The sequence below is a fragment of the Epinephelus moara genome, chromosome 22, assembly GCF_006386435.1.
Source record: "Epinephelus moara isolate mb chromosome 22, YSFRI_EMoa_1.0, whole genome shotgun sequence".
Taxonomy (NCBI): domain Eukaryota; kingdom Metazoa; phylum Chordata; class Actinopteri; order Perciformes; family Serranidae; genus Epinephelus; species Epinephelus moara.
The window spans coordinates 15209799-15221650 of NC_065527.1; the positions used below are offsets into that span (position 1 = coordinate 15209799).

Sequence of the window (11852 nt, forward strand, 5' to 3'; positions counted from 1 at the left end):
TGTGAAGACAAGATGACACAATCAACAGCTCCACGGCTCTTTAAAGCAGATGTTCTCGCTGAAACGGGCCACATGAGCCGCATTAACAGCCTAGCACCTGGAGGTTAGTTTTGGGCAGTGGATGCTGCGAGTCTCCGCAGAGGGAGCCTGTCTTATTTTGATTTAGTATGTGTTTTTATGATGACAGATATCACATTTGGAAGCCAAATTTAATCTTGCTTGTAATGAGAACATGTTGTTCTTGAGAAAATGCCAGAGGATGATCTCTGGGTCATTGCTGAGTGAGTGAGACATCGAGATTAGCTTCTCAGGCAAATAAAAGCTGACAAATGAATTCATCCTTAAAACTAACATGGAATATTTATGGCAAAAATGCAAAGTCAGTTTTCATGACATAATAATAAATCACAGTGGGAATGAGTTAGACACACTAAAGCTGCAGCAGACACCATGTCCATCATCATTGCCACATTGTCTAAACAGGGAGGTCCAATATTGTCTATATACTCATAAATCATAATATCATCCAAATGCTCAGAGCACTGCACTTTAGTAAAGAGCCTCTGACCCATGAAAGACAAATGCATACACACACACACACACACACACACACACACACACACACACACACACACACATGTATGCCCACTTAATCCGCAATTAATTGTGAGGACACAATGCTTAATCATCTTATGCAAGCCGTATATGCTGCATCACATCCCTGAGCTTGTTCTTGGCACTTCAGTGGAATTATGGTCATAATAATAACTGCTGTGCACAGTGTTGAAAGTTAACGCAGATGAATGAGTTTTAATCACAGCCGTGCCACAATGCAATTCATCAAAAGAGTTAATTTAGCCTGCTGTTATCAGGCTAATTTACAGGGAATTAGAGGAGAAATACAAACACAGCTGAAGAGAGGAGAGAGAGAGAGGGGGGAGTTTCATAAGTTGATTATGAAAACATGGGCTACGCCTAATGCAGTCATCAGCCTGAAATCATTCGTCTTTGCTGACTAAATTCATGATTTTGTTTTAAAAGTATTTAATTGCTGTCGGGAAAGGGCTGAGTAGCAGAGCACTAAATGAATTACAGAAACAGATACTGACAAAAACTTAAACGAGACACTCAAATTATGTGGTGATCCCAAAACATTTGTATTTCTACGTTAAGACAATTGTGGCACCACCCTCCAACATTGTCATCTCTTTGAATGTTTTCCAGTGTGACCTTGAATTGCTGTCATGTTTTGGTGATGGCAAGGACTGATGATCTTCCTTCCCCTGCTGGTTTGATCTTTTATCTCCCGCCAGATCGGATGACCTCTAATCTGTGCACAGGCATGGACAAACCCTTCCTCAGGGAAGTGGGAAATCATTAAAAAAGAAACATCTTTTCCAAAAACAAAAAAGGCCAGGGGGGGAAATAGGCAAACTGTCACTTTTTTCTTAAATTTAGAGCGGAAACATGGCTGAAAACAGTTCGAAACCCATTCTCGGGCTACTGTAAAAGATGCTATCAAAGTAAGAGGAGTGTGAAAAACATTGATTTATCAATACTGAATATTTGAAACTGTTTCAATACTTATTTTCTGCAGTATTAATACACCGGTACCAGCTGACTTTCCTCGCTCTCTCTTAATGTTTACTACAGTTATTCTGCTGCTCTCTGCTGCTTACCAAGAATAGAAAAGTTGTCATTGTCATGTTATATCCTTGTTATTATTACCTTTAAATTAAGATTTTTTGGGGTTTTTTTTGCCCTGTTGTATCGAATATTGGTATTTTCAAGGTACTGTATAAAAGTTAGAAATTCCAGTTTTGCGACAACAGCATCCTGCATGAGATGATGTATTATCATGACCTAAGTTTTACACAATGTCACCATTTGAAAGGGAAATCTTCAGTATATTTTGCCAAGTATTAAATTAATCATTTTCCCAGTTGCTAAATGGCTGTTTAACTGGGAGAATACTGCAATTTCCTTATAATAATAACTGCTTATTTTCCTCAAGCATCCAATTTCCAAAAGCTGACTGACAGATGTGGATCTGTGGAAAGAGGATGTGCATTAATAAGGCCATTTATAAAATGCTGTTTCCTACATAACCACGAGGTGGCACTAAAACATAACAAACGATGGGAATGTGAAGCTGCAGTGTGGCAGCTGCCAACATCTCCCACTGTAAAGTTAACCCCGGGATGATTGATGACAAAACCACTTTCCCTCAGAAACATTTAGAGGGAATAATGGGGCTCATTTAATCGAGCCTACCCTGTGACAAGTCATGACAACTTGGCACAGGCAGCACTGGGGCCACATCTACAGATCTGCAGCCAACTCATTTTTCATGTCATTGGATTAATTTAAGATACCTTGAAGAAGTTTAAGCACCCCAAAAGTCCCTACATGTAAGATGTAAGATATACAAATACTCATATAGTCCATATAGCAAGTTTTGAGGAAACACAGTGTAAAATAAAAACTCTAAGAAGAAGAAAACTTGCTGTGAAGTCCCTGCTGGAAGTTTACAGTATTGTGTAAATAGGAATACTGACTCTTTTAGATGGGCAGCAGATGCATAGTGTCCTCTGCACCCTGACAGTAAGTTAGATATGCAAACTGCTCATTTAAAGGCTATTTTTGATCTATCCTCCATCCCACCTGTTGAATCCCGGCTGCAGTTAGAATCCACAACAGGAGCCAACTCATCACTGATGAGGAACTGCAAATACATTGAATCCAGAATTAGTCCCGTTATTAAACGCGCGACACGCCGCTCCCCGCAGGTGTGCTACATCCTCGTCCAGTCGCTGTCATCTCCGCGCACCTCTTGTCTGCGTCCGGACCGGGGCTGACAGCCTGATAAAGAGTCCGGGCTGACGTAAGCCCCGCATACTTCTGACAGGGGACGGTTTCTTTCTCTTTCCCTCCAGCTCCACTTTCACCCGATCCTCCTCCTCCTCCTCCTCCTCCTCAGCAGCGGCACTGGCAGCCCCGGTGGTTACAGGGCGTGTCTGGAAACCCAACGACACCCAGGGCCAGGCAGAGGTCCCTTTGACGCACGTGTTACTCACATGCCCAGATGTGGATTAAAAGAGTTATTGGTTGCATTAATGATGTCTCATCTCCATGCTGGCCGTGAGGCATCCTTTCCTCTCAGGATTTCACTGTTGAGTGATGAGCTGGGAAAACCACAGTGCTCATTGTGTGCAAGAATACACTTCAAAAAATGTCTCTGCAATAACTCTTTGCATGTGCAATTGCCATATGTGCATCTGCAGATCTTACACCAGCATTGTTGCCCACAGTGTCACAGTAGGTTTGATTGTGGACTGATGGTCTGCTTTATACCTCTTTCTGCTGCTTCAGGACTTCTTTGCATTCTCATCTCAAAACAACTCATGTTTTCAAGTTGTCATTCTGAAAAGTGCTGTGAAACCATCCAAGGTCACGGTATCCAATTCCAGTGTTTCTTGTACAGCAGCTGAGGGCAGAGGGGGTGGGTGGGAGATGGTGAGCAAGATGTTTGCTATGTCATGCAGTTTTGTTTGTGTGTTTTGGTTTTGTATTTGTGTCAAGAGGACCCCTTTGAAAATAAGATGCTACATCTTAAAGGGGTATCTTTTCAATAAATTCAAATATAATCCATCCTGAATGTATCCCAAGTGACTAACGAATGTGTCAAGTTTGTAAAAAACACACTTCATTTTAGAGTGCAGTAATTTCTGGCACATAGTTTTTATTTTGAAGCGCCCTTTCCTTTCCTGCTGTAGAGTGAGTAAATAGCAGACTGCTACTAGACGAGACGGAAAACTAGCTCAGTGACATGACCAAACACAAGTATGACGCTGAATGTATTAAACTGTGGGACCTTGAACTAATGACTAAGGAGGAATCTGGACCCTGTGGCTGGACGAGTTGGGAACCACTGGTCTAGATTGTCTTGGTGTAGGACACTAAATGTTGGAGATATATTGCTATAGGGATGTCTGCCCTCTCAGATATAATGGAACTAAATGAAACTCTAGTGAAAGGTCAGTCAGGAAGACAATACTTTCAAAGCTCAGGCTGTAAGTTTTCTTTGTCACTCTGTCAATTAATCCTTGCAAGCATGCTCACTACTATCTCAAGGTGTCATTGTCCGGGCTGTCAATTGAGTCACCTGCTGTTCTCTGTCAACCTATCATCTTACTGCTCCTCATTTTAAATATGGTTCATTCTCTGCTGCAGTTCTTTCTTGCTGCCATTGTGTGCGCCTTCCACCTCCCCATCACCACCTAGTCTTTACAGATTCATCAGCCTCATACGTCTCAGCAGTCAGCAGCCTCAGGCCTAGTCCACACGAGCACAGGTATTTTTAAAGCCGAACTTTTTTGGCCTCCAGTTTTGAAAAAATCTGCGTCCATACGAGCGGTGTAATAAAAATACCACATGACACCGCAAATTCCACTATCAAGCAATGTAATACACATGTCAAAGTAGTGGGTGGCGATATAACTCCTAACTGTAAGGCCATTGTAGCCAATCAGAAGGCGGTAAAACGTCATTACCGGAAAAACATCAACAAGCGAACTATAATGCAGCAGGAGCAGTCTCCATAATAGCACACTCTTGCGCCTCTGTTGCTGGATGTGGTTGAGTAGCATTAGTTGTATGATACAGCCACAAAGTGCTGATATGCTGCTAAATAGCAGAAGTATTTTGTTTAGGTCCATCCTCAAATCATCTCTCGCACACACTGGATCGGATTAATAACACAGCTGTTTTCTGTTTACGTCGCACACTGTGATGTCATACAATGGAGACGAGACAAAATAACTGCGGTTATCCTGTCCACACATGACTGCTGACACCGGACTTTTCCAAAAAGTTCACCCTGGACTCCGGTTACAAATAACTCCGGTTACAGGGGCCCAAAACTGCGGTTACGTGTGGATGAAAGGCCAAACCGTGAGCAAAGAGTCACGGTTTTATAAATACTCGCGTTGGTGTGGACAGCCCCTCAGAGTCATCAGCCACCACCACCACCACCACTAGTGTCTGGACTCCATGGGGGGATTTATCCTGCTGCCACTCAGATGTCCCTCAATCACAAAATATCTCCCTCTGGTGTCCAAGTGCGAAAGACTTCTGTTAAATCTTAATCAGCACAAATCGTCTGTTAATCTGTACACTCGCGTCAACTCCATCGGACACTTCCTTCTGCGCAGTAATACAGTTGGCAGGTAGTTCAGTAGAAAGAAAATAGTTCCTACATCTACATGAAACTGCTCACAACAAGGTCTGTGGATTATCTTGAGTAACCAGGTAATAATTTTTGAAAAGATACATTGCATTTAAGTTTTTTAAATGCAATTTTTTGGCACTTTGAGCACCACAAGCCGAGTGCCATCTTGTTTCATTATATTTGAGAGAAGGCAGACATCTCCACAGCCGATATCTCCAGCACTCGGCAGCTCACGCCAAAACAATCTAACCTGATAAATAGCACTGCAGGTAAGAGGAAAAATGTGTATTTTTTAATTTTGGGGTGAACTGTCTCTTTAAGACCACCTTTAAGACTTTAAGTCAAACATGATCTGAATTGAAATTGTTGAAATGAACATTTGCTTTAGAAGGTGTGAACAAATACACCCCTGCAGGTTGCCTACCTCATACCTACAGATGCTATTTTAAGGCCGGGGCTGTGTCTGGCCCACAGATGTTGAGTTCGAATCAATGATGTCATCTATCTCAAAGTCTGCTACTTTGCTCTCTTTTCATTTTCCTGGAATTTCGAATGTTTCTTTTTGAGATGGTGCAAATGATCGCCAAAAGAATTCCACTTTACGCTGCTGTTCAACCATATGGAAACGGTCTCCTACTTCAGCTACCTCTCATGTCACTGCTCTGGTGAAAATATCACTGAGAATAATCTAAACTCTGGAAGAATTATAGGCACCGTAGGCAACAGAGCGAGAGAGGGAGAGGGAAAGAGTGACAGATGAGAAATGAGCACTTTGTCAAGGAGCAAGGTGCCCCAGGTCTGAACCCCTATTATTTACAGGCAGTCCTCTAATCCCTGTCAGAGAGCTGTCAGCCTCTGAGCTGATCTGAGCGGCGCTTCTCTCTCTGCTCTGACCGGGACGACCCGATCTGACTCCACAGCACAATGTGCCCACTTTGTCTGTCTCTGCTGCTCTCTTTCTCTCACGCTCAATTTCTCTCCATCTTTACTTTTCCATTTCTGTCACTTTCTGTTGCTCTCTTTCTTTCCCCACTTTAGTCCCTTTCCGTCAACCTCACGTCAGCTCAGTTCAGTTCATTGGTATATCTGTTACATTTTTATGCCATGTAACCTTTCCTGTGCCATCAAGCTTTACATATTCATCTTTTGGTTCCTTAGTGATATTGGGTTTTGTATTTTTTCTTGAGTAAATGTTCTTAATGTAACGGTGTTGATGTCTTCCAATGTAAATTAGGAACCATCTGGGACCAGAAGTAAAACTCTCATTTAAACATCAGTTTCATAATTGCATCCTATTTTGTGGCAACACGTCTGTGCTGTCAAAGGATTTCATCAACCCTATTGGATTTCCTTTTCCATAAACATTAAAAAACAAGCTAACATTTGGGGGAAAAATAAAATAAACTAAGACATGCAGGCAGATATATAACTAACAGCTTAAAGGTCAGTTTGAGTTCATTGATGGAGATTTCTTCTCTATAAATCATCATTGAAAGATTTTCTGTGCATTACTCGCTTTCTCATTCTGCCTTTTTTCCTTCTCCCTTTAATCCTCTAACCGCTCTCTGCTCGTCCGTCACAAACTACCTAGACCAAACTGGTTCCCTCACACACCAAAGGCCTTCCGCCTCCACTTAAATCATACGGAGACAGGAAAGAAAAGTTTCAAACCACAGGTGGTATCATTCATGCTCATGTCAGCATCTGTCCTCCATTTTCTGGTCTGTTACGATAGTAGTTAGTGTTAACTGCGGGGCTTCACGTGGACCTTTATGCATCATTAGGTGACGTCAATCAAGCTGTGCTGCGTGCCAACTCCTCGGTGCGTTTCATGTATCTGTTGTGGTGCATTTGGCAAAAAAATATCCTATGATGAAAGCTAGGTCTGAAGCAACTAGTGCTTTGCTCTCACATGAAGAGGATATAGGGCTGAGTTTGTCAGCTGACTTGAGTGGTTAATGATTCAGTCAAAGTTTAAGGGTGAAGATTTTTTAAGGGAAAAGCTTAACAGGGAGTGACAGCAGAAACAAAGAGCTCTAGTGTATCAAATCATGAATTAATTTATTGTCTCAAGGCAATAGTTGTTTTTTGCCAAAAGCTAGATGAGCAATACCACTCTCATGGACATTGCTCCGAAGTCCTGTTTTATCAAAGATTTGCACTGCTTCCTGCAGTTAGACAACTTAATCACAAGAAGAAATGTCATCATTGTACGTTTCTATAAACCACGGATATGTTACATTTGTACATTATTTTGTGGCAGATAAACTGACCCTGAAATTGTCTCAACAATGCTGAGTTGAGTGTGGTTAGGTTTAGGAACAAAAGCCACTTGGTTATGGTTAGGAAGAGATCATGTTTTGGCTTAAAACACCCACATTTTGTGGCACAAAAGTCACTGGAAAAGAAGGACACGGGTTGGTGAGAAACACCCAGGTTTGGTGGCTCAAACGCTGCTGGGAAACGCCATGATGGGTCAGTAAAAACACCCAGGATTGGTTGCTCAAACATTGCTGAGAAACTGAAACTAACTGCAGGGAGTGTGTATTTTTTGGAGACGGGACTTTGGAGCAGTGGTTGTTTGTTTTTGGAATAACAGGCTGTTGGGCAAATGGGCTTTTGGTCTAGTGGGACATTTTCAGACTAATGGGACTTCGGAATTATGACATTGTACCAAAATATGAAGTTATAGTAAGCAGGTGATTTGCCAAGCTTAAAATAAAGACTTGAAACCACAGAATAATAATGAAAATAAGAATAAAGAAAAATAATGGATGAAGCTACTCTGACATCACCCATTGGTTTGTTGACTCCCATTCTGAAGCCTTGAGTTCGGCATTTCAGCTGTCGCCATCTTGGGTTTTTGGAGCCAGAAGTGATCATATTAGGCGAGAGGCTGGCGCGAGGGGTTGATCTGACTGAGAAGCTGACAACACTATTGGCAGACAGCCTGTCACTCAAAGCAGCCCGCCCTTAAATTTGTGTAACTTTAAGCCTTAATAAAATGCAAACAAGTAAGAAAGACTTTCAGCAATATTTTGTTTTAACATTTCGATTAATATGTTTAAAATTTAGAGGTTTTGGTGGCCGGATTCTTACATTCTGGAAAGAGCCATGCTAGCTGTTTTCCACTGTTTCCAATCTTTAAGCTGAGCTAAGCTAACAGTCTACTGGTTGTAGCTTCCCACTGTACAGACATGGAGTGATATTGATCTCTGAAACTCTCAACAAGAAATCAAATAACACATGCTTCATTCATTCATGTCATACACTTGATGTGCATAAACCAAAAGTCTGCACTGTTCTAACTACTGACAGACTGTGTCACCCACTACACTCTTTGGGTGCATCATAGTCCTGTAAGCCTATATGAAGCAGAATAAAACACAGTACACCCCGAGCACTGTGCAGTATCTGTCCCATGAGAATGAAGGAGCCAGTAAAGCACTCCAGGTATAAAAGTGTGATGGATGGCCTGATTACGGGAGCCGACCATCTATGACTCCAGTCAAAATCCCCTCATTAAAATCCCCTCAACTCGCAGAGAAGCCTTGAAGTCAAACAGTGTTTTGGAAATCTTCAAGCTTCAAAGTCAAGTGGAGTCGGTAATCCTCCTTAGAATGGGAGACTGACTTTACAACACCTTGAGGCGACCAAAAACTGCTGAGGTGATACATTAAAAAAAAAAAGGTCCCTCACAGCACACCACCAGTGTGGGAAGAATGTCTGATTTTCTTTCTTCTCTGCAGCCAGCTTCATAACAGACTGCATACCTCTTAAAACAGCAGAATGTATCTTCTCTGCAGCTGGAAATAGCTCAACTTCAGAACAATCAGTCTTCCTGCAAAAAGTGAAGTTTCAAAGTTAATTTAAGTGCAGTGGGTTAACATGATGAGAATGTCTCCTGAATTCACCAGGAAGTGACTGTGCCCTGCCAAAAAATAGTCCCTGTAAAACCACAACGTGTAGGTGCTGCTTGGCAAACAGATCCTTTTGTTAGCTTGAGCGCAGCCAGGCTAGCGGTTTCCACTGTGTCCGGTATGCATGTTAAGCTATATTTACAGGACAGTCATGAGCATTGTAATCTTCACGTCTAACTCGCAGCAAGACTCCGCATTTGCGTGTTTCCCGAAATCTCAAACTGTACCTTTGAACCCGACTGAACTTTGTGAGCCATATGTAGTAGGCCTTCAGGCTTATATGAGAGGCTTGTTTGTTTGTGTGTATGTGTGTGTGCGACGGAGAAAGGGCACGGCAAGCTATGCTCAGACCAGTCCAGTAATTATACTGTCTTTATATAGCTGTGGTCACATGGACTGAGGAAAACATCTGCTGGGCTCTGTAGATATGAGAATCCTACATGAAGTTGAAGCGGTTTAATGGCGAGCGATTCCTCATGCAGCCTGTAGGTATTTGTTAACACTATTTACCATCTAATACTGTACTATTGATAGATTATATAGCTATAACATTGTTAGCTTAGTCCAGCCAACAGCACACAGGTACAGTTTAAACAAAGCTAAGCTCACAATGCCACTCAGTCAGCTATTTAACCACTGATTTATTACATGAAATGCTCTCTGCATCTTTTGTAAGGGAATGGGTTGGGTGAAAATATACATTAATATTTGACAGACTGCACAGTTAACTTGTAAAAGCACCTTTAGTACCCTGCAGTTGTTGAGGAGAGACGTGTATATAAAAATCAAGTTTCCATGCCTGTGTTTGTTGTTAAGTGAAAAATGGTCCTGCAAACATTTAGCAAGTCACCACCCTGCCAAAAACAACTTTTATTTTCGTTTCTGTTCCAACGCTGTCGGCTCTGCATAATAGGCTTTGTATAAAAAGTGGTGTGTTGTGCAAATGCGCGCAGACATTTCAACACACAAGAGCACACACCAGGGGCCATGCTCGCTTGCTTGTGATTAATATGATTTATACCAAAGGCCTTTAATGTCTATCATTATTCTCATCTAGCTGTTGATTTCCACTGGCGAGGCTAGATTTATAACTCTGGCAAAACATTTTTGTCTGACATTTCCATTTCCTATCAAAGGCCTGCTTTAATATCTCCTCTTTAACGGTCTGCGGCTACGCACCTAGACAATAACAGATCACTCAGGACGGTCAGACTAGATGGACATATAAGTAGCCTACGGATGCAATCTTTAATCTAAGCCATATTTGAAAAACTAATTTTGTTGTAGTTTTGTCTCTGGTTTGTGTGTGCACAAATGTGCCTTCAATGTGATTTAATCAGCTTTTGCAAACCTAAAGTTGATTATATCACAGTTTACAGCACATTCGTCCAAATGTTCTCACCACAGAAGAAGTTATCAAGAAATTCTCAGTCCTGACTTTATTTTTCATCAAGATGGGATGGTTTATAAACCATGACCTGCTGCTGTGGACGTCCAGTGTTCAGCTGGATATCTGCTATAACTGCCTGTAATTCTATGTAAATGCCATTCATTTTACATTCTGCACAAAAAGTGAAAAATCAAAATTTGTGTTACATTTTGGTCATACTGAGACCAAGCTCTCTATCTAATTTGTACTGAAAAAGAAAGAAGCTTGAGTGATTGTGGGTTTATTTCAATTATTTTATACTGGGGTCAAAATGCTGGTTGGTTTTACCGTGTAAATATATCAATGAGTATTTGAATAATGTTTACTCAAAATTACTAAAACTAAAAGATACCAGAAGCAAGGGATTTTAATTAAGATTTTAAGTTCGAATTTTACGCTGCAATTTGTATTAAAGAAAACTGTATATTTTAGTCTGCCCCGGGGCCTCCTACCAGTGGGACGTGGCTGGGACACCTCCAGCGGGAGGCACCCAGGAGGCATCCCCGTCAGATGCCCGAACCACCTCAACTGACCCCTTTCAACGCGTAGGAGCAGCGGCTCTAATCCGAGCTCCCTCCGGATGTCCAAGCTCCCCACCTCTCAGGCTGAGCCCAGACACCCCACGGAGGAAACTCATTTCCACCGCTTGTATCCTCAATCTCATCCTTTTAGGTGAGGGTTTGAACGTAGATGGACCAGTAAATCAAAAGCTTTGCTTTCCGGCTCAGCTCTAGTAAGAGGCCCTGGGGCAGATCCAGAACATGTTGGAGGGATTACATATCTCGTCTGGCCTGGGAACGCCTTGGGGTCCCCCAGGAGGAGCTGGAAAGTGTTGCTGGGGAGAGGGACGTCTGGGGTGCTCTGCTCGGCCTGCTGCCCCTGCGACCTGGCCCCGGATAAGCAGATGAAAATGGATGGATGGATGAATATTTTTGTTTTACACAGTATGCAAATTAACTAGCTATAATTTTCCTAAACTAATATATTTTTTTCTCAGATGACATTCATTACATAACCTTTAATGCTTTAAGACGAACTAAGTTAACACTTTGCCATGATGGTTGTCTCTTACAGTTGTTTATTCATGGGGTCTCCAGGGACAACAGTCGGCAGTCCTTGTATGTTAAATAAGTAGGTAGGATGAAGATTAAATCACAAACCTTTGGTCATTCTTGATCATGATCAGGTAAAACCTAAGAAAGAAAGCAAAGATATCAGATACTAACACTGGTGACAAAGGACTATAACTGCATTACAGAAAAAAACACAAACA

At 41.9% G+C, this 11852-nt stretch overlaps 1 protein-coding gene across 2 annotated transcripts in view; it reads right to left on the reverse strand.

Annotated features, from left to right (window-relative positions):
- ccn4a (cellular communication network factor 4a) overlaps window positions 1–11154 on the reverse strand; it is a 17429-nt gene extending 6275 nt beyond the window's left edge. Inside the window, exon 1 of one of the 2 annotated variants that reach the window (XM_050035659.1) lies at window positions 11032–11154. Coding sequence is in view for 1 of the 2 variants with exons in the window: in XM_050035658.1 (XP_049891615.1) it covers window positions 2665–2712 (48 nt within the window). In the remaining variant the exon portion in view is untranslated. Of the gene's footprint in view, window positions 1–2664; window positions 2936–11031 lie in introns of those variants that run through there. The other variant, XM_050035658.1, reaches the window with a different exon arrangement.
- Between the last annotated feature and the right edge of the window lie 698 nt (window positions 11155–11852).